The sequence below is a fragment of the Toxorhynchites rutilus genome, chromosome 3 (assembly GCF_029784135.1).
Source record: "Toxorhynchites rutilus septentrionalis strain SRP chromosome 3, ASM2978413v1, whole genome shotgun sequence".
NCBI lineage: Eukaryota > Metazoa > Arthropoda > Insecta > Diptera > Culicidae > Toxorhynchites > Toxorhynchites rutilus.
The window spans coordinates 47,765,665-47,790,646 of NC_073746.1; the positions used below are offsets into that span (position 1 = coordinate 47,765,665).

The 24,982-nt window shown below is 37.8% G+C and overlaps 1 protein-coding gene across 4 annotated transcripts in view; it reads right to left on the reverse strand.

Annotated features, from left to right (window-relative positions):
• LOC129779786 (ELAV-like protein 3) overlaps positions 1–24,556 on the reverse strand; it is a 34,849-nt gene extending 10,293 nt beyond the window's left edge. For all 4 annotated transcript variants that reach the window (XM_055787488.1, XM_055787487.1, XM_055787486.1 and 1 more), the window contains exons 1-4: positions 23,923–24,556; positions 4,488–5,083; positions 4,322–4,425; positions 4,106–4,259 (exon numbers count right to left, since the gene is read on the reverse strand). In XM_055787488.1, the coding sequence (XP_055643463.1) occupies positions 4,106–4,259; positions 4,322–4,425; positions 4,488–4,662 (433 nt within the window). In that variant the 5' untranslated portion in view covers positions 4,663–5,083; positions 23,923–24,556. The remainder of the gene's footprint in view (positions 1–4,105; positions 4,260–4,321; positions 4,426–4,487; positions 5,084–23,922) is intronic.
• Between the last annotated feature and the right edge of the window lie 426 nt (positions 24,557–24,982).

Here is a 24,982-nt window from a genome sequence, read left to right on the forward strand (position 1 = left end):
GATCATTGATCTGTTAATCGGTAATCTCGTTGCTCTCTCTCTCTCTCTCTCATCATCCAGAGCTTTTGAAAATGAGCTTTGGTTAGTGAGAAGAGAACCGACAGCATCCGAACGAAATGAGGTCGGTACCATCATCCGACCAGGGCCTGACAATTTCACTTCAATTAGCACATCGTCACTCAATAATGTGTCTATCGCTTCTTAGAACAGAACCAGAACCATGCAGGCTAAAAATATATCTATTCTCTTTTCACGCACAATAAGAAAAATATCTCGTCTCTTTCGTACATATTCCTTTCATTTCACGTTGATTCCTTTCATTCTGCAAACCAAAGCGACGTTAGAAATCGTCACATGGAAATTAATTTGAAGCATCCATGTATTCTGGCAGTTTGTATAGAAAGGAATGTTTCCTTGTTGCATTCGAAACTTATTCACTGAAACTAATGAAAACGGTGCAGTGAGGGTTGTGTAGTATGCCTGCAGGAGTAATTATTTACCGGCGCTAATTGTCAGTGTGAAATTAGTGATGAAACGGATAGTGGTTTGGTCGTATACTGGATACCGATCAGCTTCGAGTCCGGATAGCCGAGTATTCGACAGCCCGATGTTTGTGTTTGTGCTTGTTTGTGTGCGTGTACGTGTATTTGTGTAGGTGTTTGTGTATGTTCGCGCGTTTTTTGGGTGTTTGTGTGCGTGTGTGCGCGTGTTTTTTTTTTGCTTGCATGCAGGTGTGCGCTTTTTTTATGCGCGGGCATGTGTAGGCGTGTTTGCGCGCATTTGTGCGCGTGTGTTTGCGCGTGTTTTTTTCTTGCTTGTATGCAGGTGTGCGCGTTTTTTTGCGCATGGGCATGTGTGGGTGTGTGTGCGCACGTGTGCACGTATTTGTGTGCGTGTGTGCACGTGCGTGCTCGATTCTTTCCGTGCGTGCGTCTGTGCGTGTGCGCGTGTATGTGCTTGTGTGTGCGCGTTTGTGCGCACCTGTGCGTCCATTTGTATGTTTGTGTGCGCTCGCGTTTTTGTGCACATGTTTGTGCATGTTTGCGCGTGTGTGTGCGTGTTTGTGCACCCAATGGTATGTGCGTGCGCGTGCTTCCGGCGTTGTGTATGCGCTCGCAATTCTGCGTGGGCACGCTGAAAGCGCAGACCTAGTCGAAAATCGCGTAATTTCGAGCAAACCGTGTAAAAAAAATCGCGTAATTTCAAGCAAATCGCATAAAAAAATCGCGTAATTTTGAGCGAATAGCGTAAAAAATATCACGCAAAAAACGCATAAAAAAGAATCCAGCGTACTTGCAAATAACATGCTTCTTCGTAACATGGAATACATGTTTGATACAGGAAATATAATAAAATGAAGACAGCTCAAATCGGACTATTCTTTTCACTCTTAGAGAGGGTGAAAAACTCGAGAAAGGAATAGTCCGATCTGTGCCGTCTTTCATTTTATTACATTTTCTGTAACAAACATGTATCCCAAATAACAGAGAAACATGTTATTTACAAGTGATTGAAGAATTTTGAACACGGTCCGCGACGATCCATTTTGGTAAAATAAAACTTACGTTTGAAGCATCCTCTAACATGCGAAATGAAAATAAATATAACCCGTTCAAGCAGTTTTAATCGTCAGTGAAAGCTTCTGCTTTTATACTTGTAAGAGAACGAAAGGGGAAAGGAACGAAACAAAAGAATCAATGCTACTGTATGCGTAGAGAATATTTCGTTTCCACTACACCCCGATACACTGAAATTAATCCACCGAAAATGACTGTAGTGGAAGTGAGAGTTGTATGAATAAAATTCAATCACATTTATTAGCTTCGAAAATAACTAGCCCTGCATCCGACACTTATCATTGCTGGTTCTTGATGTTCAGCTGAGCACGTCTATGGCTGGCCACCATGGCATTTTACCGATCTGTGAATCGGTTCGACCACGCGGTAATTTCAGTACAGATTCCCTTGGGAGAAAAAAATTATCCACTTTGATCACTCTGTACGCTTCCGCGATCGAAACCACAACTCTTCCTAAGTTTCCTTCTCAAAATTCCTTCCTTCCAACCGGTCACCCCGCTCTATCCATAGTAGCCACCTATTGGTTATTTTCACCCAACCACCCACCATGGCGAAAATTCAAATCTAATAGAGGTTACTTTAAGGTGAAGGTGGAAGCTAGCCACAAATGGCTGCCACAATGGCGCTCATTTCTTTCATCTCCCTCCCTCACCCCTCGCCCGAGAATCAATAATTTTGCGAGACATTGTGAAGAAAATGATCGTTTTCGCACACTTCCAATCAAGTAATATCAACCAAACTCTAATCGATTACTCACAAGATATTAATTTTTCATCTGCTCTCGCACTGTATAGTGAAAAACGTCGAAAAACTCGAGCAAGTGCTCTGAAAGATAAATTTTCATCAATCTTCGACAATGGTTTTGATTGTATTGGTGAAAGCATAGTAATTTTTTCGATACTGATGCCAGACAACATCATCGAAACAGCTATAAAAACCACTCAATAAAATGTTATCCCTGAGTCATAGCGTTTCATGTCATGAAAATCAATAGAATAAAATAGTGTTGATATCAATACAATTATTATTTTTATTATTAGCAACTTTAACATTGGGTAAGAAAATTGTATTGCAGAGCTCGGAACACTGCCACGGCTGCCTATGCTTTCAAAAACAGTAAACGGAAAAGTATTACATTCAATCAAAATGCCTCGGTCATCGTAGAGAAGGGTTAAGGCTCTCCAACGTGAATATGTGAAAACAATACGATCAACGAAGGAAAATATTAAAGAATTATCAACATGAAGTTACTATTTATGCGGAAGAACTGGTTAATACCAAAAAAGCCCCAATTCGCATGTGTTATAAATTGGCTCATGTTACGCTCGCGTATAATCAGAATTTTACTTCATATGCAAATGCACCTTCTGTATATATTTATATTTGCAATTGTTCATCGGAACACATCGTTCATACATTTTACTTTAGTATTGAAATGTTTTTTTTTTTCAAATGTATTCAAAGAAGTGTCAATGAAGCGCCACACAGTCTGATAAGTGAATTGGTCTATTTACGTGTGCTTTGCTCTTCTCTCACAAACACTATTACCCCATTTTTACTCGTGGGCTTACCTATACTACTACAATGGCTAGCTTCCACCTTCACCTTAAGATTGGTTTCCACTAACTTTGCTTTTGTCGAACACTGTTTTTTATTCTTTGAACACCTCTCATGTAATCCAAATAATGTGAATTAAAAATATTCGCTCTTAATCACGATTCTAAATAGTAATATATATGCACCCAAAGTTAATTTTTAGCACAAGTTATGGCATCCCGATTTATTATATTAAATGAGCTGAAAAATAACAGAAAATTTTCTACTCCCCAATACATGCATATCATTTGTATAATAAATATGCTAGAGCCAATATGAGCGAGCGAAACAGGAGACACATTTGAATGAAAGCATATACAGCTTTTCGTATAGTTTGCCGAATACACGACCCAGACAGAGAAAGAGATATTCTCGTTCATGTTCTTTTTTATCCTCTTAGAAAACACTTTCCAACTTCATTTTATGATGAGGTGTAATATTATCACGCTTCAATATAACAGCGCTGGCAGCTATATGGATAGCGTGGTCGTATGAAATAGCTTTGCATTCCAGCCGGCCTTGGTTCGATCCCCATTGACGACGTCGTATGGTCTTTTCTTTGGCACAATCCCAAATGAAATGAGAAAAGAAAACAGAAAGAGATATCTGCTCGCATAGATACAAACCATTTTTAAGCTTTTAAAACAGCTCATTATTTGCGCATTTGACTCTCCAGCACACGAAATGGTATCATTTATGCCAAAGATGAAATGTTTTCTGCCAACGTTTGGGTGTGGTTACAAGTTTATGAGCGCCCCAATTAAATAAAATATTCAATAGGTAATTTTCTACAGCGTTCTTTCCGTGATACAATTTGATGTGAGACACCCTTTATTCGCTCGTGAATTGGGTGAACAATTTAATTTCATGTTACCATGTGTTTATATAATTTCAAATAATTTTGAGAATATTCCATCATTTATCTAACTTGCCTGTAATATTGTCACACAGTATGCGGGAGGTTATGATACGTCCGTACGGGTTAAACAGCGCCTCCAAATCCGCTTGCAGCATATTCTTCGGCAGCCCGGAAACATACAAATTCGCTCCCTTTATTGCTTCGGAACTTGGTCGTGCGAATGACACCTAGTTGTTGCAAATACCAGTATTTTATTTGAAGTTTAAAATTCATCAATAATAGTGTTTACCTTAATCTGCTTATTTTGCAGTCTTAGGCCGTTCAGTGTATTGATCGCTTTGCTCGCGTCCTCCGCCCGTTGATAGTTAACGAAGCCATAGCCCAGACTTTGGCCTGTGAAAAAATGAAAGCTTAACACGCCCGCGCCACCTTCGCTCTTACCTTTAATAACTTACCAGTAACTTTATCCCTAATAAGCTTACAGCTTTCGACCTCCCCGATGCTGGAGAAGAGCGAGCGGATCTCTTCCTGCGTCATTTGCTGGGGCAGATAATTGACGATGAGATTGGTCTTGGAGTCCTCCTGGCTTCCACCATTCTGTTGGTTGTCTGCGATTCCATTCGTCATCATGACAGTCCCCCTTTCTCACTTCTTCGCGTGCTTTTAGTTTGCTTGCTTAGTAGTATTAATAGATATATTCTTCTCTTAGCACTTGTAAAAAGTGTGTGGGTGTGGGTGTGTGTATAAGCACTAAAGTAGTCTCTTATCCGTTTCGATTTGGCTTTCAGTTTTATAAAAAAACGTGATTCAATATCCTATTATCCTCCTTTCGCAGTTGCTCAAAACTTATGGGATATATCTTCCAGCACAATCTCACGCTTCTCTCTTTTTTTCTTAGTTGACTTATATTTTAATAATACTGATGATATTCCTACTTTCTGGTTCCGGTGGTGGAAAAAAGCTGACAAAGTTCCAACGATAGATTCTCCGTCGACTTTATTGCCTTCGCCGCACACTTTTTCTCAGCCTCCCTCTGTGATTCAAATCTTATCTGCATCGGGGGAGGAGAAGAGAAATGGAAAATAAATTAGTCTCGTTAAGGCAGTAATGTCCAAGGATCTGTCAAGTTTTTGTTCGACGCGTTGAGCGGGAATTGTGTTGGGAGGAGCGGTGGTTTGCGTTTATTACACAATTGTTTCGGGAAGACTTGTACTTGTTCCAAATTTAAATAGCTTTTCTTGGGGGATTTTAATGTTATAATGGATTTGATTAATATTTCTTAAAATGATATCGTGTAGTCACACACGAGTCGAACAGAGCGGGATCAATTGAAAAAATGTCTACCCAACAGTGAATCATTAATCACAACCGAATCGTTTTCCGTTTGTAGCTGAAACGAGGATATAATTCCGACACCAGTAATCGGCATGAATTCCACTGTAAAATTCCTGTTTCTCTTCAACTGTGAGCTTTCGAGCCTCCTGTCAGTTATTTATTGATAACTCCGTTTATCAGCAGCGATAATATAAATAGAAATATCCTCATCCTACATAATACACTCAAATGGTCTGGCAAAAGTAGGTCAGAGCATCCGTGTTGAGCTCGCGATGTTGCGATGTCACCTGCTATATTTAGCCATGTTCGGGTAAAACAATATTTGCCGAAAGGATGCTGCGGTACATTGCTGATAGTAGGATTGTTGTAGGATGATGACTTTATGGAAGGAAACTATTTGTTGCGCGAGAAGCAGTTTTGTTTTTTTCTCTTTCCTGTTAAAACAGACTGTAGCTTCTCATGAGGGAAGCAAAACATAGCTAAACGTAATCATAACATCAGGCTTTCTATGAATTCCGTTTCAATCTATTTCGGAGATTATATTTCCAGAGGCCAGATATATAACAGCTTATATCCTATGGAATGCCCCAAACTAATTACAGAAGTTCACATTACGAACCAACGAATCACTATTCGTTATCGATTCAAAAACGACAATTACAATACCAAAAACCAAAGTCAATAGGGTCGCTAAATGGGATACGATTGGTTTCATCTAATCCAACCAAACCAAACACATATGCTCACCTATCGCAATGCAATCAACACCAAATACCCACCCATCGAGGAGTCGTTATCAATCATTGTACAAATAGACCGTATGCCGATACTGGCGGACAGGTTTCCCCCGATTAGATAAGCCTCGTACGTTCCGAGCAAAAAAAAAGTATCTTCTCGTCAATAGGAATTGATTTTCCCGCCCAAACAGCGTTCACCCCCTACACGAAATTGTAACAATCACTGGCAAAACAGCATGTGGTGCCTCTGTAAAGAATACCCAAAATGGTTGGATTACAGCTGGGAACAATGAACAGTTGTTGAAATATGTATAAGGCGGCATATTTACAGTGCAATTTTATTTGCCAACTTTAGCGGAAGATTTCCGCTCAAAAATGATTGCAATTTGTCGCGAGAAGGACAAAGTACGTAGCACGAATCTCCTTTATAAATTGCGAAAATAAATAAACCGGGAGGAAGAAGTTTTGTACGCTTTTCCGTTTTCCGCGATTATACATATAGAACGGAATTACTCTGCTGGTATCTCATTTATTTCGGGAGCGTTGCTTTACGCAGGAAAAAAAGCTTGGCATAATCTATAGGGTAAATGATTTTGGTTTGTTCAGTCGAAAATATGATCATGATTTGTCCACTTTTTTGAATGCTCTAATTCAGCACATCTTTGTCAACTCAGGTATTCGAATGTTTCAAAACATTGCACAAAATTGCTTTTTTCATGATTTACAGTAGTTTTGTAGTATATTTTTACGGAATTACATGTTTTAAAGGATTATAAAATACACCTTCTATTGATGTTAATGCGCCCCTCTTTTGTGCTAACTTTGAATCGGACACCAGATGATTATTTCGCACGTATTCAGACCTTTTCTGGATTATAACACTTACAAATATTGTAAACATCATTCTTGCACACCACTTTTATCAGATTTACATAACTAAACGATTAAATTAACGCATTTTGATGAACTCAATTCTGATTATGAGTTGTCCAATTCAATAATGTTGTTTTGCCCACATGATTTCTATGGCAACCGCTTGGCGCGCTGAAGTTTGTTTATTGTGTTCTTCGCGCATAGCAGAAATAAAGTTTCTCTATGTTGAGTGTCTTGAGGTGAACACTTTTAAAATGCTCAAGAAAATGCGATATTCTGAAGAAAGCCTAAATTATGAATAGATCAATATGATGACAGTAAACTCAAGCAATGATAAATGCAACATCTACTTGAACATTAGAATGTTTTCATTCAAAAATGGTGATTTCTAAAGCCGGACAAACCATGATCAGAGGTGGTCGAACCATGATCATAATTCCTCTTTGAGGAAAATCGTTAAAAACATAAAAATTTGAATAATTTCAACGTCTTATGATAGTATTAGCAACTAGAGACTTGGGGCGTTTCAACAAACCCGAACTCGTATCGATTATATGTGATTTTCATGAAGAAAACGATTTGCATTTACTAGTTGCGTAAAAACACCCAAATCGGACAAACCAAGATCATTTATCCTATTTACAGTCGAGAATAAAGGTTGAAACACGGAAAACATAAGATTATATGATTGTTGTAAAACTATTGTTTTAGTTTTACCATAGTCGGTTTTAGTTTTACCATAAACGGAATACAAACTTTGATTCGAATTAAACATACTCATGTTCTGTCATTTGTCGATTTCATTTGGAATTGCTCCGGTAGGATAATTTTCCTACATCTCAGCTGTTCTGGTGCACGAGATGTTGGCATCAAAAGATGGCGCAAACGAATTCATCGAATGGTTGCTATTTGTTGTACCGGAAAACTATCGGCCGAGTTGCAGGGCGATGCCTTAAAAAAATATTATATACGATTAGAAAAAAAAATAACAGTTTTTTTCAAATAACTCAAAATCATTCTTGTTTTGTTCCGTCATATTTCGAGCGTGAATATAGTCGAAACTATGATTGAGAAATTTCAAAAAACAAATTTCTTCAAAGTCAACTTTAGTTAATTCTTTTTATTTCACTATTCTCAATAACGAAGAATCATAAGACTCATAAGACTCATAAGACTCATAAGAACAAACTTCGTAACGTTATCCGTTTTCAAAATATTTCAAACGTAAATTTAATAAATTAGAACAATTTACAAAAAAAAACCTATTATCTATATATTGTTTGAATTTCTCTATAGATTTTCACTTAGGACGTCGTATTTTGAAAAAAAAAATGGGAGCTCTTGTACCCAAGCGAAAAAATATAACTTCGCTTATATTTATGTGGATTGTAGGTATTTCCCTAACATGGACTACAAAATCAAGTCACTGGCGATACCATAAATTCATAATAAAATCTGTGTTTGATCTAATAAATTCTTTCATTTTTATTTTTTTGTTTTTCAAACTCTTTCTGTGTTCAATTGTTGAGACCAATTTACACTATGGTTTAAGGGCAAATAAGGTGGCTTTTATTTGCCCTTAAGCCTTCTTTGTAAGATTTTTTCTTTATTGGTGAAATAATTCAAGGTATATCAAGAAGTGAACTTGTTCTTTTATATAATTTTGTGCATTCAATTTCATGATGGAAATTTCCACCATTATGCGAAGAAGGGTTAAAATCGCAACAGATGACAAGCCTTACAACCGAAACAGTAAGGCTTGCATGGATTGGATTCAGCCCTATCCTTTTGCTGCATGTTGCTTTGTTGCAAAAATTCCTTTGTTGCATGGCAATTTATGCATACTGGCTGAGAGGAGAATCACACAAGGGCGACGTAATGTTTCGCTTCTCTTCAGGAACTAAACAGTGTGCGATAATTCCATTGTATCATGCAAAATCGTTCTATGTGACATCAACATCAGGCAGGACTGTTGTCTTTCGCTAGACTTGTTGGTGCGAGACTGAGGTTGACTCGATGTTGACCAATAAGTAACGAGACCAATTTGTCCAGTATTAATATTTTGACTTTGTTGTTTCATTTTTTTTATTTCCCTTCGATACAAAGATATACACGGTGGTTTGCAACGTTTGTTTTTTTTTTGCAGTGGTATTGATTCAAATTGTATTTCTTTATTATGGTAGATTTTTTTATTATAGTAGATTCATAGAAATATTTTCAATACAAACATCTTTGCGATTTTACATGTTCAGTTTTTAGATTTTTATTTTATCCTCGTTTCTTAATGTTAGACATAGTTCTACGTCAAAAGTATTCTCTAGTCAATATTATCATTTAACTAATGGAAAATACTAATCACTTCTACAAACCCAAACATAGTGGATCAAAATTTTCAGAACTGGAAACGCTATGTAATGTACGTTTCCGTAGTAAAACGTTAATAATGATGATGAAAAATCAATGGAAAATTAAATATGTGAACATAAAAAACCTGGTCACTGTGACGAAAAAACCATCAAACGTACAGTTTACGCATAGACTGCGCTCAAATTATGCAACAACACAGTCCCTTCCAAACATCCGCTTTTCCAGAACTCAACATCTTTTTTTCCCGCCACAACCACGGTGAACTTGTTCACAACTTAGAGATGAAGTCCGCCTAGCGAAAACTTCGTACGCCAATAAGATTTCGCAACGAAGGTACAAACTATGATTTCATAATAGCAGTTAACAGGATACGGGAGAGGAAAAGTAAGGGTGAACTTTCGTGGAAAGACAAAATCTGGTTAACAACACCCGCTGAGTTCTTGAACTGAAATCCACTTCCTCGAAATTCCCTACTGGATACGAATTTCGTAACTTTTCCCATAGTTGTCAAAACAAACATCTCCCCCTCACCTCACCATCATCGTCATTCGCCCGATAACAGGCCAAATCATCCGTGATTTTGAGCGATCCGAAGCGGACGCGCAATGCATTTTGATTTAGCACGCGGGAAGAACAAAGTTTCCGAAAATAGACCACGCAAACGCTGACGGCCAAAGATGAATGTGTCTATTTTTGAACCGTTTGAAGAACGCTCGATGATATTCTCATGACTTTTCGGCGGCAGAGAAATATTCATTCGCTCATTACTGCTTCTGAGTCTTGCGTTGGATGTACACGTGTTTGAGGCACCCCCTCCTCACTGTGTCGTCTTTTTTTCTTAATCTTTCTTTCGCAAATAAAATCGATTCAGATCACAACGTGGATATCAACAACAAACGCACCCTGATGCACGCACAGCTGCTTCTTTCACAAAACGACAGCTGATTTTGAATTCGGTGTTCGGTGTGTGTTTACAAGCCCCGCTGAATAGATCTACATGGAAGCATAATTAGGTGAAATGGGCTTCTCGTGATTACGACCATTACGTGCATCTGTTTGTAATGAGCTTCGCATTACTAAGATTTATACATAATCGTTATCTTAGTAAGAAAATAACATCGTTACAGATGACAACAATATTAGTAAAATACACTGCTATCACAATACTTCAAGACATTTCATAACAAATTCAAACACAAAGAAATGTTGTACGTCATTTGAAAAAAGGGAGATAGAATAACTACCTGATAAACGGCCGGACGATTCACACATAGGATAAGAACGAACAGACAAATTAGGCGTCGTACATGAATTAAGTAACGCAAAACCGCACTTTTAGCATTAAGTAAAGTAATTTGTGCACCACGCTTTACAAGAAAACAATTGAATGAAAATTTACTTCCAACAAAAATAAATCTTGATTAATTTTTTACACGAGTTTAGTATGAATTTCCCCTTATATTACAACACCAATGATGAGAAATAACAAAGTAACTATGTTCCCATTATTCGCCTTCGGGAATACTCGTGTCATCACCATCATTCGCTGACCAGAACAGAGGGTATAATCTAATCCAATGACTTATAATAGTGCCGTGTAAATAACGTGGCAGTCCAACAATCTAAACTGGATCGGGTTATTACCGTCAAAAATAAACAACAAACTCAATATATATAATGCTTTTATATAGTTTGTGTACCGAAACTTATTTGACACACTGTATCTTCTTCTTGAATGGCGTTAACGTTCCCTTGTGGAACTTTTGCCGTCTCAACGTATGCATTAACTAGCGTCATTTATTAATACTTGGTCGAGATTTCTTAAGCCAAATAACACGCCTTGAATGTATTCCGAGGGGCAAGCTCTTGAATACGCATGACCACAGTGCAAGTCGAAGGAAATTTCTTTGACGAAAAATCCCCCGGCCAGAACGGGAATCGAACCCGAACACCCGGCATGATAATGTGAGACGCTAACCACTCGGCCACGGGTGACACACTGTATGTACTTTCTAAATTGAAATGATTTTTAGATTGAAATAGTTCTCATTTCAAGCTTAACTCACAGTTTCATAGTTACCTTTAAACTTTTCAGTGCACAAACCAATTTTGTGAATTTTTGTTTTATTGGCCTGAGACTACGTCTATTCTTTCAATATAGAGGCCCATTTCAAAGTTTCGTTTGGAAAAAGTGTAGAGAAGCCCTCCGTAGTTTACGTAGACATCTGGAACGCTGCCGAGCACCATCAAACCACATCGAAGCGTATCTTACAGTAGCTGATGTGTGTATGAAACAAAACTTCTTCATGTTTAGAGGAAAGTTTTACCAACAAACATTTGGACTCAGCATAAACTTTCTCCACTTCTAGCTGAAGTTTTCTGAGCGACTTTGAAGTAGACCTTCAAAAAGAAAAGCTTTTCCCTCGTGTTTGGTGGCGCTACGTAGATGACATTTTTGCTGCTGTGAAAGAGCGTTATCTGCCGCAGACTCTGAATTTGTTGAACTCTCGACATAACTCAATTCACTTTCACGGTTGAGAAAGAGTCGGATGGAAAACTTCCTTTCTTGGATCTAATGATCACAAGGAAAGATGACAATACCCTTAAATAATATATATATATATATATATACCCGGTATTTACGAGATTCCGTGTAAATCCTGCCGGGCGGTGTACATTGGCCAAACCCGTCGAAAGTTTAAAGTACGTTTGAGGGAACACAAGAACGCTGTGGACAATCAGAGACCTAACGAATCCAGTGTGGCAGCTCACTCTACAGGGCTCAAACATAAAATCGACTGGGACAACGCGAAGCTCAAAAAGTGTGTTAGGAAGGCCTCCCATCTAAACGCACGGGAATCCATGTTTATTCACACCGCTGAGCCACCGCTTGTGAATGAGTTTGAAGCCCCAATTACATCGCAACTATTCAACTTGACAAAGCAAATCGTCAAATGATTTTACTTCTCTTCGACGTGTACTACACCAGTACGAAGCTTTCTGTAATCAGTCGGACATCGTCTCGTAGATGGGCAGCATCGAGCCCGAAACCGATCGACTAAAAAGATAAATTTACCATCCTATTTATGTTTGTAAGAACCATAAATGTTGTGTCCTGTCACGTTCCGCGTGTTGTGTGTGTACAGCAGTTCTTACGTTAGCACAGTGTCTAAAAATGAGTGTAGAGATTTCAAACGTTAATATCTCTTGAATTTATAGATTTATTTAACTTCCAAATACACAAATTAAAAGAAAATATCCCCAGCAATTATTTTTCCTAAGACATAAAAGATGGATCCCGATCTAACCCGATCCTCTAAATTGCAACATTCATTCATCACATAAAATTCTTGTTTTTTGGCGACCTCGACAAAGAAGTATATTGTATAACTGTTTAACTATGTTTTCTACTGTGATCGGTGTGATTCATGAGTATAAAAAAGGGAAATCGGAGGAAATCGGAGGTCCCTTTTTGACACTTTTAAAAATGGTAACGGAAACGGAAACGAATGCTACGCTAACGTTCAACGGTCAACATGCAGACAAAAACGCCCACGCACAGGCTCGCGCACGGGATGTAATTGAAGGCATCCAATAGCATAATCAAACGCGTTCCTCCAGTAGTGAGCTCCGCCCGATGGGCCAGACTTGTGCGAACCATTAATGGTAAGCAACTGAGTGACAGTATTAAACAACTACGAGGGAAAAACAGAGGATCGATTTAGGGACATTTTTGAGGTCGTTACAGAACTAGCCAAACTTCCAAATGTTGGCGGAACCCGTTAACCGATTTGAGAACTTCCAAGGGTTCTCAAATGAAACAAAATGGGGTTTCAAATGAAACATCGCGTCCAATTCGGTTCAGCCGATTCCGAGAAAAGTGCTCTCGTTGCCGAGTGGTTAGCGTCAAACCTAACATGCCGGGGGTTCGGATTCGATTCCCGTTCTGGTCGGGGAATTTTTCGCCTAGATATTTTCTCCATCTTGCACTGTGGTCACGCGTATTCTAGAGCTTGCCAATTCATTCGGGGCGGTTATTTGGCATAGAGATCTCAACTAATTACTAATAAAAAATGACGCTAATAATAAGTAATACTACATTGAGACGGAGAAGTTCCTCTAGGAACGTTAGTGTTTGTTGCTTAACCTTAACCTTAGTGTTGATGTTTAACCCTTTTTCAACGGCAGTGTGCTCCGTCGGAATGCTACCGCTGAATTGCACCGAAAAGTATGCATATCGCCCTGGTGTGATCGATGTGCAGTATCACCCTGATGTCGTCTATAGATCCTTGCAAATCCTGGAGATCACGGCTTGACTCATGTTGCTAAACAATGTCACACTTTTCTTTGTTGAATTCTGATGATTACACAGAAACAAAATAATGCTATTTATTTTCTGTCACTTTATATTTGCTGCCGGTCACGACTGGTAATTTTCAAACAACTGCAGAGCCATTTTATTCATCCTTTAGGTATCTCTACAATCCATTTATTATTATCATATCTACAGTGACTTACAGTGACTCTTAATAGATACCTAAATCTACAACAACTATTCGATACCTGACCGACCGATCAAGAGATTTTTGGCAGATGGCTATTGTTTGAGAGCTGTCGTTGCTCTCTGAATTGAAACATATTGCAGTTGACTACAAAAACAAGCTGAAAACTGTATTATAGCATCCAAGGGTCACCATAAATCAATTTGTACTTTTTATTGATTTTTTGTATAGCTGTGCAAAAAAAAATGGAAAATTTTCTAGAAAAAATCTTGAAAAAATATTTGTTAGGAAAACTTTTTTGCCTTGAATATGCACAAGTACCGATGTATGAAAGAGTTGTAGGACACATATTTATCTACCATTTCATCAAAATCTGAGATGACAATTTTGAGAAAATCGACTTTTAGTTTTTGAAATCGTTTTTATTTCAGTGTAGCATTTCAAAAAATATTTTTTCAGTACTTTTTTCTGAATATTCTACTATTTTCCACGAACTCTTCCATAGATCACTTTTTTGTAGGACTCACCATTTTCGAGTGAAAAGAAAATAAAAAATTTACCAAAAATATTTAGCCCTTTCCATATGTTAGTCTAGATAAATTTTCGGAAAAACTAAGTATGCCAAGTTGCTTAATTGAGTAAGGTCTTCACGCCCAGAAAGTTTCATTAAGTTCTGAGAGGGTCATGCCAATCCCATAGACGATTTGGCGCGAAATCCGTCTATAGCGCTTTGTTTTATATTACGTTAGGGTCACCATGAAAGAAACTGTTTTTTTGCTATAACTTTTATATTTCAATTTCTACATGCCAACTATTTTCGGAAGATTTTAGAGTTTGCTAATACAAATATTTTGCGATACAGAACTTGTCAATATCTCAACTCTACTCAAAGTTATTGATATTTCCATACAAATTAAACACAAATTTCTACATTACTCGAGAATTATTCAAGCAAATGAAACCAAATTTGGCATGTGAATGTTTTAGGATGCAATAAATGTTTTTACGGTGGTTAGATACTCCTCTCCCCTCCCTTAGGGGGGCTGCCATACACATGAAAGACAAAGTTTTGCATTACTCGAGAATTAATCAAGAAAATGAAAAAATGTTTGTATTAGCAAGCTGTAGAAGTCTGCCGAAGACAGTTTGCATGAAGAATTTGAAATATAAAAGTTAAAAAACCCTAAAAGCCTAAAAGTCTTTGGGTGTCCAGATTGTTGTGGACACAGATTTTATATTTTAAAACAACTTTTATCTATTCTCAATTAAAATTATCGATACTGTTCATCTACAAGAAGAGAATCAATCTCAACCTCAGCCTCTCTATTTTAATAATAGCATTCACATTCAAGAAGACAATTTCAGCCATTCAAGATCGACGTTGTCTTTTTACTAATCGAGATGTTATGACCTGCAGTTTTGTTCTAATCGAGTCAATTCACTTGGTACACGATCAATATTTTTTCCACCCACGCACCTTACGGTTTCTGTTTATTGAGTATAGCCGACAACAGTGTATAAATTAGCAACATATTGAGCAATATTTCTCCATCGAAACAAATTGAGCCCGTTACTTACCGCTGTAGTTCTCTCCTTCGCCGACCAATAAATTTTAATCCTATTATTTTGTTTCATTTTTCTTTGGTCTCTTAACTTTGTGACATTCTCCGTACAGCCAAATGACCACCCAAGGAAAAACTTTATTGGCCAACTCTATCGTCATCGAAAAGCGCGTCATACCTAGATTCGTGTCTAAGCTGCAGAAAATTTCTCAACAGAAAAGCTAACGTCCAGAAACCGACGGAACGCAAGGACTTTCGCCATCGCCACGTCCGTAATTTATTATTATTGCCGACCTATTATTATAGGGGAGATCATTGCTGGCGCCGACATCGGTTTCAATCAGGTCCTTGTGAACGGGGTTTTGAACGATTTGACCTCGTCACGGCCAGAAGAGCTACTGTGGATCCTGATAGCGATGTGAATATGTTTGTCTATGTTCTTCTTGACTCGTCATAGGTCCCGAATCGTTATTCATAAATGGATTATAATATGACCATTGATTATGAGTATTAGAGTCCCATTAGAGATGGTTGATCACCGAGCGTTATTTTTTGCGACCGTCGTCTTGCAATCCTCCGCTTCGGTGAAATGTATTCGAGGGCAAGCACATTTAAAGTCCCCCGGAAAGAAACAGTAATTTGGTATGAAATGTATTACACAAAACACAAACATAATTGTCGTAAACTATTTCAGTAACTATTCTAGTTGACTAAATTTCAAGTTTCAAGAAAGGTTATAATGGTTATTACTTTGTCAGATGACTTTATACACTCTAATCTAAAAAATTGTATCGATATTTCGTATCAATTCCCTATCAATTCAAAGATAAATTGAGACGACATGGAATTGGATAATCTGAAAAATAAATTTACTGCCATCGACTGTCGAATATACACTCAACAAAAAAATTAGAGGAACAGAGTGCGAAGTCGGAAATTTTAAGTAATTTTTGACATGCTGTAACTTCGTGAAAAATCAACGAATATTGATGGGGTGTGCAAATTTTTTTAAGCTACAACTTTCAGGTATTAGAATATTTTACGTAGATATTTTTATCTTGATGTGTGTAGATTTAGTAGGCAACAATATCGGGTAGAAATGAAAAATCGATTTTTCTTTGTTTTTTGAAAAATATTCTGGACTAACACAATTTTTTGCTAATCAACTCAACAGTAAATGCAATAAACCATATCAACCAGCTTTTATTTGGTTCCAAAAACGTTCCTGTAGGACCTTCCCACACAGAGATATTTCAATTTGAATGAATTCATCATCAAAGACAAAGGGGTAGTTTTTCATTCAAACTGAAATATCTCTGTGTGGGAAGGTCCTACAGGAACATTCTTGGAACCAAATTAAAGCTTAAAAAGGATGATAAGGTTTATTGGATTTGCTGTTGAGTTGGTTATCAAAAAATTGTGTTAGTCCAGAATATTCTTGAAAAAAAAAAGAAAAATCGATTTTTCATTTCTTTCCGATATTGTTGCCCACTACAACTACATACCTCAAGTTAAGAATATGTACGTAAAATATTCTAATACCTGAAAGTTGTAGCATCAAAATGTGCATCATCATCCCATCAATATGCGTTGATTTTTCACAAAATTACAGGATGTCAAAAATCACTTAAAATTTCCGACTTCGCACTCTGTTTCTCTCATTTTTTTTGTCGTGTGTAATATGTACTCTTTGTGCACCTTCTCTAGCCTCAATATTCATCTCCAACTCAAGCTTTTAGGAATCAAAATAAAAAAAATGCTGCCATGCAACATGCATGGATTCTGCATAGTTGGCTAAAAACCAACTCTGAACATAAGCAAATCAGCAGCACAACATGAACAATTAGTGACAAATGTTTGTTCAAGAAAAAAACATAAGCATCAATATAAAATGCAGCATCCAAAAGATGAGGTTCATTCCGTCATCCATACAAAAATGCACACAGAAAGAACATCAAACCCCACTACTGGTATTTGTGCATATTGTCCTCCAACTTCTCTCCACAGAACAAGGGAAAGTTCTAGTTTGCTCGCTATCCACAGAGTCGTTTTTTGGCCACAAACGTACAGTTTATCGGGAAAGAGGAATTCAGTTTTTGTTTATGTTAGCTAATGAATCGACCGGGGAATAACCGTTCTGTCGGGCGACACATAACGAATGGATGCACTGTGTACTTTGCTACTGCAAATATATGAGCGAGAAAAGCATTGATATAAATCACCACGTGATGAAGTTTGTATTAGATTCCGCAATATTTCGTTTACGGTTAACAAATATGTCGAGTGAGAATGCAGAAGAAATCTTCGAGTGACCTCTCCCGGATCAAATTGTTTAGCTGCGCATTTGTTACACTATGACATCACAATAAAATCTTGTATGCAATCGTTTAGAATATATTTCATATCCTCCCTTTGTTGTGTGTTTGTCAGACAAACTTTTCTAAGTTTTCTGCACCAGAAAATTTATCAAAAACAGAACCCTCAAAAGAGGAAACTCATTGTCTTTTCTTGCTCGCCTTGGCAAGTTGCTAGTAGCTAGAAGAAGTGACTATTCTACTTCTTCCTCTCTCCACAGCCAATTTTAATTTAATAACGTCGCTGTTATTTATACTATGAATATCAAAAGCAACAAACTGATATTCATCACATTCGAAACGGTATTCGTTCTGGCAGCGAATTTGAGTCAAAATTCAAAAATCAAAAAATTAGTCAGGTTGGACCATTCAGTGAACAAAAACACCAGAGTTCGATGAAACGAACTTTGCAAGAAATCGCGCAGGATTTTATTTGGTGAGACGGTAATAACGGCATATGCAGAACAGATGCAACGAGTGGTTGTAGCTACCGTCAAGTGATTTGCAACATCGGCAACATCGAACAGCTGATATTCATTTGGTTAAAATGAAATTCAATTCCGACGTCTTCAATAATCAAGACGAAAATGACACTGGGTGGGAAATAAACTTCGAAACATATTGAAGAACAAAAGTTCATTTGCTCATAGTCACTGGTTATCTAGATCTGTCATTTTGATTTTCGTTTGGAATATATAGGTTTTCGATTCAACCTAGCCCGAAAATCTATGCATTTAAACTTAGCGAAGAAGATTTTTTTCAACACTGCATATTAGTCTTTCAACCAGCGCCGACAACTGATTACGCCTGCTGGTATACTGCACATTCTTTCACATCGTCATTTTCATCAGTGAATACGGTTCGAGCTCGAACGAAATTTTCATTCGAATTAAGACACTTTCATTCGAAGCGATTTCATACAGGATTGACGATTTGATAACTTCGCTTCAGTGTGAAGAATGAAATAAATGAACGTGAAATGAAACGAGAGTCTACAATGGTTAAGTGATATTCTCTTTATTGAGCGTGAAGAGAGAGTAGCGCTATTTTCAATCCGCAGAAATTTCATAAAATTGAAAGGCGATAGGCTCAAAATTGAATGACGATGTGTCGATTGAAGTGAAATTGTAAGGCCCTGCCCTGCATGGCTACTACAATTAAAAATTCGACCAAACAGTGGTACAACAATAATTTCCAATGTTGTTTTGTGGTTCCCAAGGAGTGGAATTTCCTAGGGCCAAGACCAATAGAATGAGACCAATAGAGGAAAGACAAACTGAAGAAGAAGGCTGGAACTGCAAGTGAAGAGAAGAAGTGTAAGTGAAAATTAAACGTGTCTAATCACCCAGTACAAGATAAAATACCATTTCCGGCGAAAAGCTGAAGCAATGGACTAGGATAAGAAGCAGGGCTAAAATAGACCCCTTACAATATTAAAAATATCAATTTTAAAAATAAAGAATGAAACGCCTAATTTTACTCTAATCAAATTTTCCGGTTCGATTTTTTCTGATCAATCTTTAAAACATGAAAAAAACTAAACAAGTAAACAAACTTTGGTAAAATTGTGCAAACAGCTGCCGGAGTTGGCTCTTCTCAAGGTTTGGGAAACTATTCCTCGAATCCCCGGCATGTTAGGTTTGACGCTAACCACTTTGCCACGGGATCACCTGTGTAGAGCAATTAGAGAGCTTCAATTTGGTTGATAGAATCTATCATCTTTATTACGCATTTTTGGGGTAGAATTAGTAATAACACTTTAATCACATCACTAACCTCTAAGTTTTTCACTTCCAATATCTTCCAATTATTATTGTTTCACGACTATATCCTATACTTAATTTTCTCATCTTTCAAGTGAAAGTAACAAAGTCCTCCTACGTAGCGCACTTTTTGAAGTAGAGTCAATTTAAGCCAACAGAGCTCGTAACGAAAAATAAGTTCAATAACTCAATCATTGTTGAGATTCCAAAATATGCGTAGAAGGATTTTTTTCAACAAATATGATCCTCTATCACATTCTGAAAGATTCCAGATAAATGTAATTTGTTTATGTGAGAAAGATGTTTTCTGACTTTAAGGGGATGTAGAAAAAATTATCGTATGGAAACTATGTAAGGGGGAAGGATACCGATAATGTTAAACCCTGTGTACATCTCAAATTCTCCCTCTTCTCCAGAAATAAACGATGAAAGTTCTTTTATGACCGCATACCCGACAAGAATTTGGCATCGTCTCCCGATGATGGTACTGTAGACATTGCTTTATTCACTGTATTCGTGAAATTCTCCGCCAATCCATTCTATAGTGGAAGGAATGGTGCATAGAAAATTGGTTAGATTGGTATCAATGATTGGTAACTGAGAAATGAAAGGAGAAACAATCATGATTCTTCTTGAATGGCGTTTACGTTCCATGTGGAATTTTTGCTGTCTCAACCTATGCATTAACTAGCGTCATTTATTTATTTTTTTTTATCTGTATTTTAGTGACTTTCAACACATTTGGCTGGTTCGTCACTTTGCTTCCATTTTTGGAAGAATGTCGGGAGTGAGAATTGAACTCGTGACCTTTAGCGTGAGAGGTATGAATGTTACCACTACGCCAGATCGCCTCCACAGCGTCATTTATTAACACTTATTTGAGATTTCTTAAGCCAAATAACACGCCTTGAATGTATTCCGAGGGGCAAGCTCTAGAATACGCGTAACCACAGTGCAAGTCGAAGGAAATTTCTCTGACGGAAAATCCCCCCGACCAGAACGGGAATTGAACCCGAACACCTGGCATGATAATGTGAGACGCTAACCACTCGGTCACGGGGGCACATATGATCATGATTGTAGCATGCAAAAAAATCAGTTAATCGATTGATAGAATATAGTTTGAATTTTAAACTAATTATTCACTGTTTTTTTCAGATTTTTACTCTGATTTTGAAATTGACGCGGTTTTTTCATGCGGCACGTATCCCCCGCGTAGAAAGCGACTCCAGTGTATATCATTATCTAAATAGAATGTTTCAAAAACTTGTTTTCGACTTTCAAAACTAGTGAAAACAGATCTTCATGGGGTTCTAGTTTGAGTCACTGTATGTCAAATAACAACGCGTATGTATGTATCTGTTACCAAAATCGGTAATCCGTAAGTAAAGAGGCTTTCATTAAGGATTTTTTTTAACAAAACAGAGGTATATTGAGATATAGGGCTAAAATTTATTCTGGTTGTAGTTAAACTCTTACATTTTTAGAATGAAATTCAATTTCGATCATATGACCACCACAAGACCGTTTACAGCGATCGATCCGTTGGATCCAATTCTTCACCACTCGGCCACACATTTCAACCGGAATGTTGCGAGTTTCGCGGTGGATGTTGTCTCTTAGCTCTTCTAAAGTTACTGGCTTGTTGGCATAGACCATTGATTTGACATAGCCTCATGGAAAGAAGATTCCAAGAACTTTTCGCAAAATACGCCACAATGGGGTTTGGGAGATGCCCAATTGTTGAGAACGCCGTGCAATTGACTGATTTGGGTCATTTCGGATGGATTCACTTGCGGCTGCAATATTTTCACATGGGAACTTCCAACAGCAAAGATGTAGACTCGAATTTGGGCATTGAATTAAGCTGGGGCGATTATTTCGGCCGAAAACTGAAGTAAGCGCTCTTAAAGTTGCAACCACCGATTCCGATTTTCAGATTTTTTGTTTTAATAATTATATGCGTTGCTCGTTCGAGTATGAAAATGTTGATTTTGATGACCGTTTCAACATTGACAGATCATTAAAATATTTCAAGAGTTCGTTCACACGCTAATGGATGATCCTTATGAAGCTAACGCACCGTGTTCAATCAACATTTTCGTCAGACATAATTTTACAACACGACTTTTATTATATCACTAGCTGACCCGGCAAACTTCGTCCCGCCCAAAATTTATGTTTGGTTATCACATCCACGTTTTCTTACTAAGTGCAAGTTCATGGGTCCAATAGCAGAACTGTTCATTGACCAATCTTCTAATCTACCCTTTAAAATTATTTTTTACTATAAAATTTCAATACTTCTACCAAAACTCGATGTTATAATATCAGATTATTTTCAGACACAAGATTTTTCATCAACTTGCGAATAACATGTTTCTCCGTTACATGGAATAAATGTTTGATACAGAAAATATGATAGAATGAAGACAACTCTGAATCGGACAATTTCTTCCTCGAGTTTTACTATTATCAACACATTCGGCGATTCATTTTTATTTATATAGATAGAAGACAATATAGGAGTGCTGTTTTATCACATTAAAATCCATTTCCACTTTCGAAAGAAGATCAATTTCGTTACCGCAAACATCAAATGGACTAACAACGCTTGTTTTGAATTTTCCAAAGTTTTCCGAAAATTTTCAATTGTCATGTTTGGTTGGAATATGTTTGGTTGATATATGTACATTATTTTTATGGGACCCCCTCTCCTTTCCAGAGGAGGAAGAGGTGTCATACCATCATAGAAACATCTCTCGTACATCTCATCCCAAATATGCTGAACAATTCGAGAACTAATAGCATATAGAGGTTTTAGGGATCGATAAACGTTTCTATGGTAGTTCGACACTCCTCCCCTTCTCTAAAGGGGGGCTCCCTTAAAAATCCCAAATATGGCTCAATTTGCTTGATTAGTTCTCGAGTTATGCAGATATTTGTGTTTCATTTGTAAGGGAGCCTCCCCTCAGAGAAGGCGTGTCGAACTACCATAGAAACGTTTATCGATCCCTAAAACCTCTATATGCTAAGTTTGATTCCATTTGTTTGATTAGTTCTCGAATTGTTCAGCAACCTCCCCCCGCCCCTCTTTAGAGAGTGAAAAGGAGTGTCAAACCACCATAAAAACATTTATTGCTCTCTAATACCTCCACATGCCAAATTTGGTTCCGTTTGCTTGATTAGTTCTTGAATGATGCAGAAATGTGTGCTTCATTTGTATGGTACTCCCCCCTCCCCCTCAGAAAAAGGGGAGAAGTGTCTATTCACCATAGAAACGTTTCGTGTCTCCTAGAACCTCCCCATGCCAAATTTCGTTTCATTTGCTTGATTAATTCTCAAGTAATGTAGAAATTTATATTTCATTTGTATGGCAGCCCCCCCTTAGAGAAGGGGTGGAGTGTCTAACCACCATAGAATAATTTATTGCACTCTCAAACCTCCACATGCCAAATTTCGTTTCATTTGCTCGATAAATTCTCAAGTAATGTAGAAATTTGTACTTCATTTGTATGGCAGCCCCCCCTTAGAGAAGGGGTGGAGTGTCTAACCACCATAAAGCATTTATTGCATCCTAAAACCTCCACATGCCAAATTTGGATTCATTTGCTTGGTTAATTCTCGAGTAATGCAGAAATTTGTGTTTCATTGGTATGGCAGCCTCCCCCTTAGACAAGCCCTAGACCTTCTCTGACCCCAAAAACCCCTACACACCAATTTTCATGTCAATCGGTTCAGTAGATTTCGAGTTCATAAGAATCAGACAGACAGACAGAAATCCATTTGTATATATAGATTAACATTTTAACATGAGAAAAAAACATCGACATCATTATATTTAACCCAAACCACCACAATTTGCCATTCAAAAAGGGCAACCGAATCGCTTAAAGAGATCACATGTGATCGAGTAACCTAAACAGCAGCAAAACGAATTCGATCAACAGACCCAAGCTCGCATAGACAAGATTGAATCGGCGACTTATTCGAAAGGAAGAGTAAATGATCTTCTATAGGAGTAGGATCAAGGAATTTAGAAATTATTTATAGAATATTAAATATAAAGCAAATTTTAAAAAAATAAGATGATCATATTTGTTTACTCCACGATCTACAAAAGAAAATTTAACTTACGATTACAGCAAAACTTCTAAAAAACCATTTCTGAAGAAGCTAACCACTGCAGCTAATATGAAACGCCGAATGAACATAGGAGATTTACAGGTTGATTTCAGAAAACAGCTGTTACTTCGTCAACCACTACGTAGCAGCGCGTCCTCACATATTTATAAATAATAACCAAAACTTGCACCGTAACGGTTCCCAACGATTTTCCGCCCAAAATTCTTTGGTGTGAGCGCGAACATATACACACGATTAAAAATAAAACTCACCTACAACAATAAACAAGTTGCAAACAAAAGTAATAAGTAATGCTATTTTTAGCCGGATACAGTAATCCACCAGTAGATTATATATGCACTTTGCACCGCGACTCCACTTCAGCTCCTGTTAAGTATCATTGTTTGGCCAGCAGACCCAGCGCGGCAGCGATTGGAAAAGAATACGATTTAAGTGGAAAACTCAAAGCACGGATCACGCCTTGAAATTTTTATTCGTTATTTTTAAACTACTTTCTCGCGTTCACTCGCGTAGGCGAAATTATTGAAACCTAAATAGAATCAGCGGCAACACTAGTAAAGCTTCCACTTGTTTTATTCCCGAATCCAGTTTCAGCTCACGGATCGATGAAAATTTGATCTAAGCGTGGATCTCGTGGATTGGCCCGGAATCTCCGTCGATGTCACCAAATTCTCATAGCACTCAATTCGGACACCTTCCGCAATGTGGCCGCTGCAATTCGGGAGGAGTTTTCCAAACAAGCACACGAAAAAATAGCGAAAAACCAAAACTCAAAGGAAAAACCCAAAAAACCGAAATAAAAAACGAAACTGAAAGGAAAAACAACCGTGAGACCGTCAGACGCGACTTGTTCACTTGGCGGAGAACAGAATGATATTGAGTCGAAAAGTATAATTTTCCCCACCCCATGGCATGAACAGTCAAACAGGCCGAGGCGATTTGAGGCGGTTGGCTAGCCGCGCAAGGAAAAGAGATAGAACACATAGCGGCCGTATGTGTGGTATAATTGGACCGGTTTCCACTATGATACCATAGGGTGAATAGTAACCACCACCCAGCGTAGGTAAATCCTCGTGCGTACCTCCCTCCACCCCGCACTAACATCGTCTACTTTTTAAACAAATTCCGAATTGTGCAAAACATACTTCAGCCGTTGATCCCTTTCGGAAAAACACGTTGCCCAGACACGCATACGGGGGATTTCATGAGGCGTCTCTCTTCGTGTGTTTTTCCATCCAAGCACCACCGACTGTTGTAAGTTTATGCAAGTTTTTTGTGTACAATAAGGAATATGTAGTATGTAATCGAAAA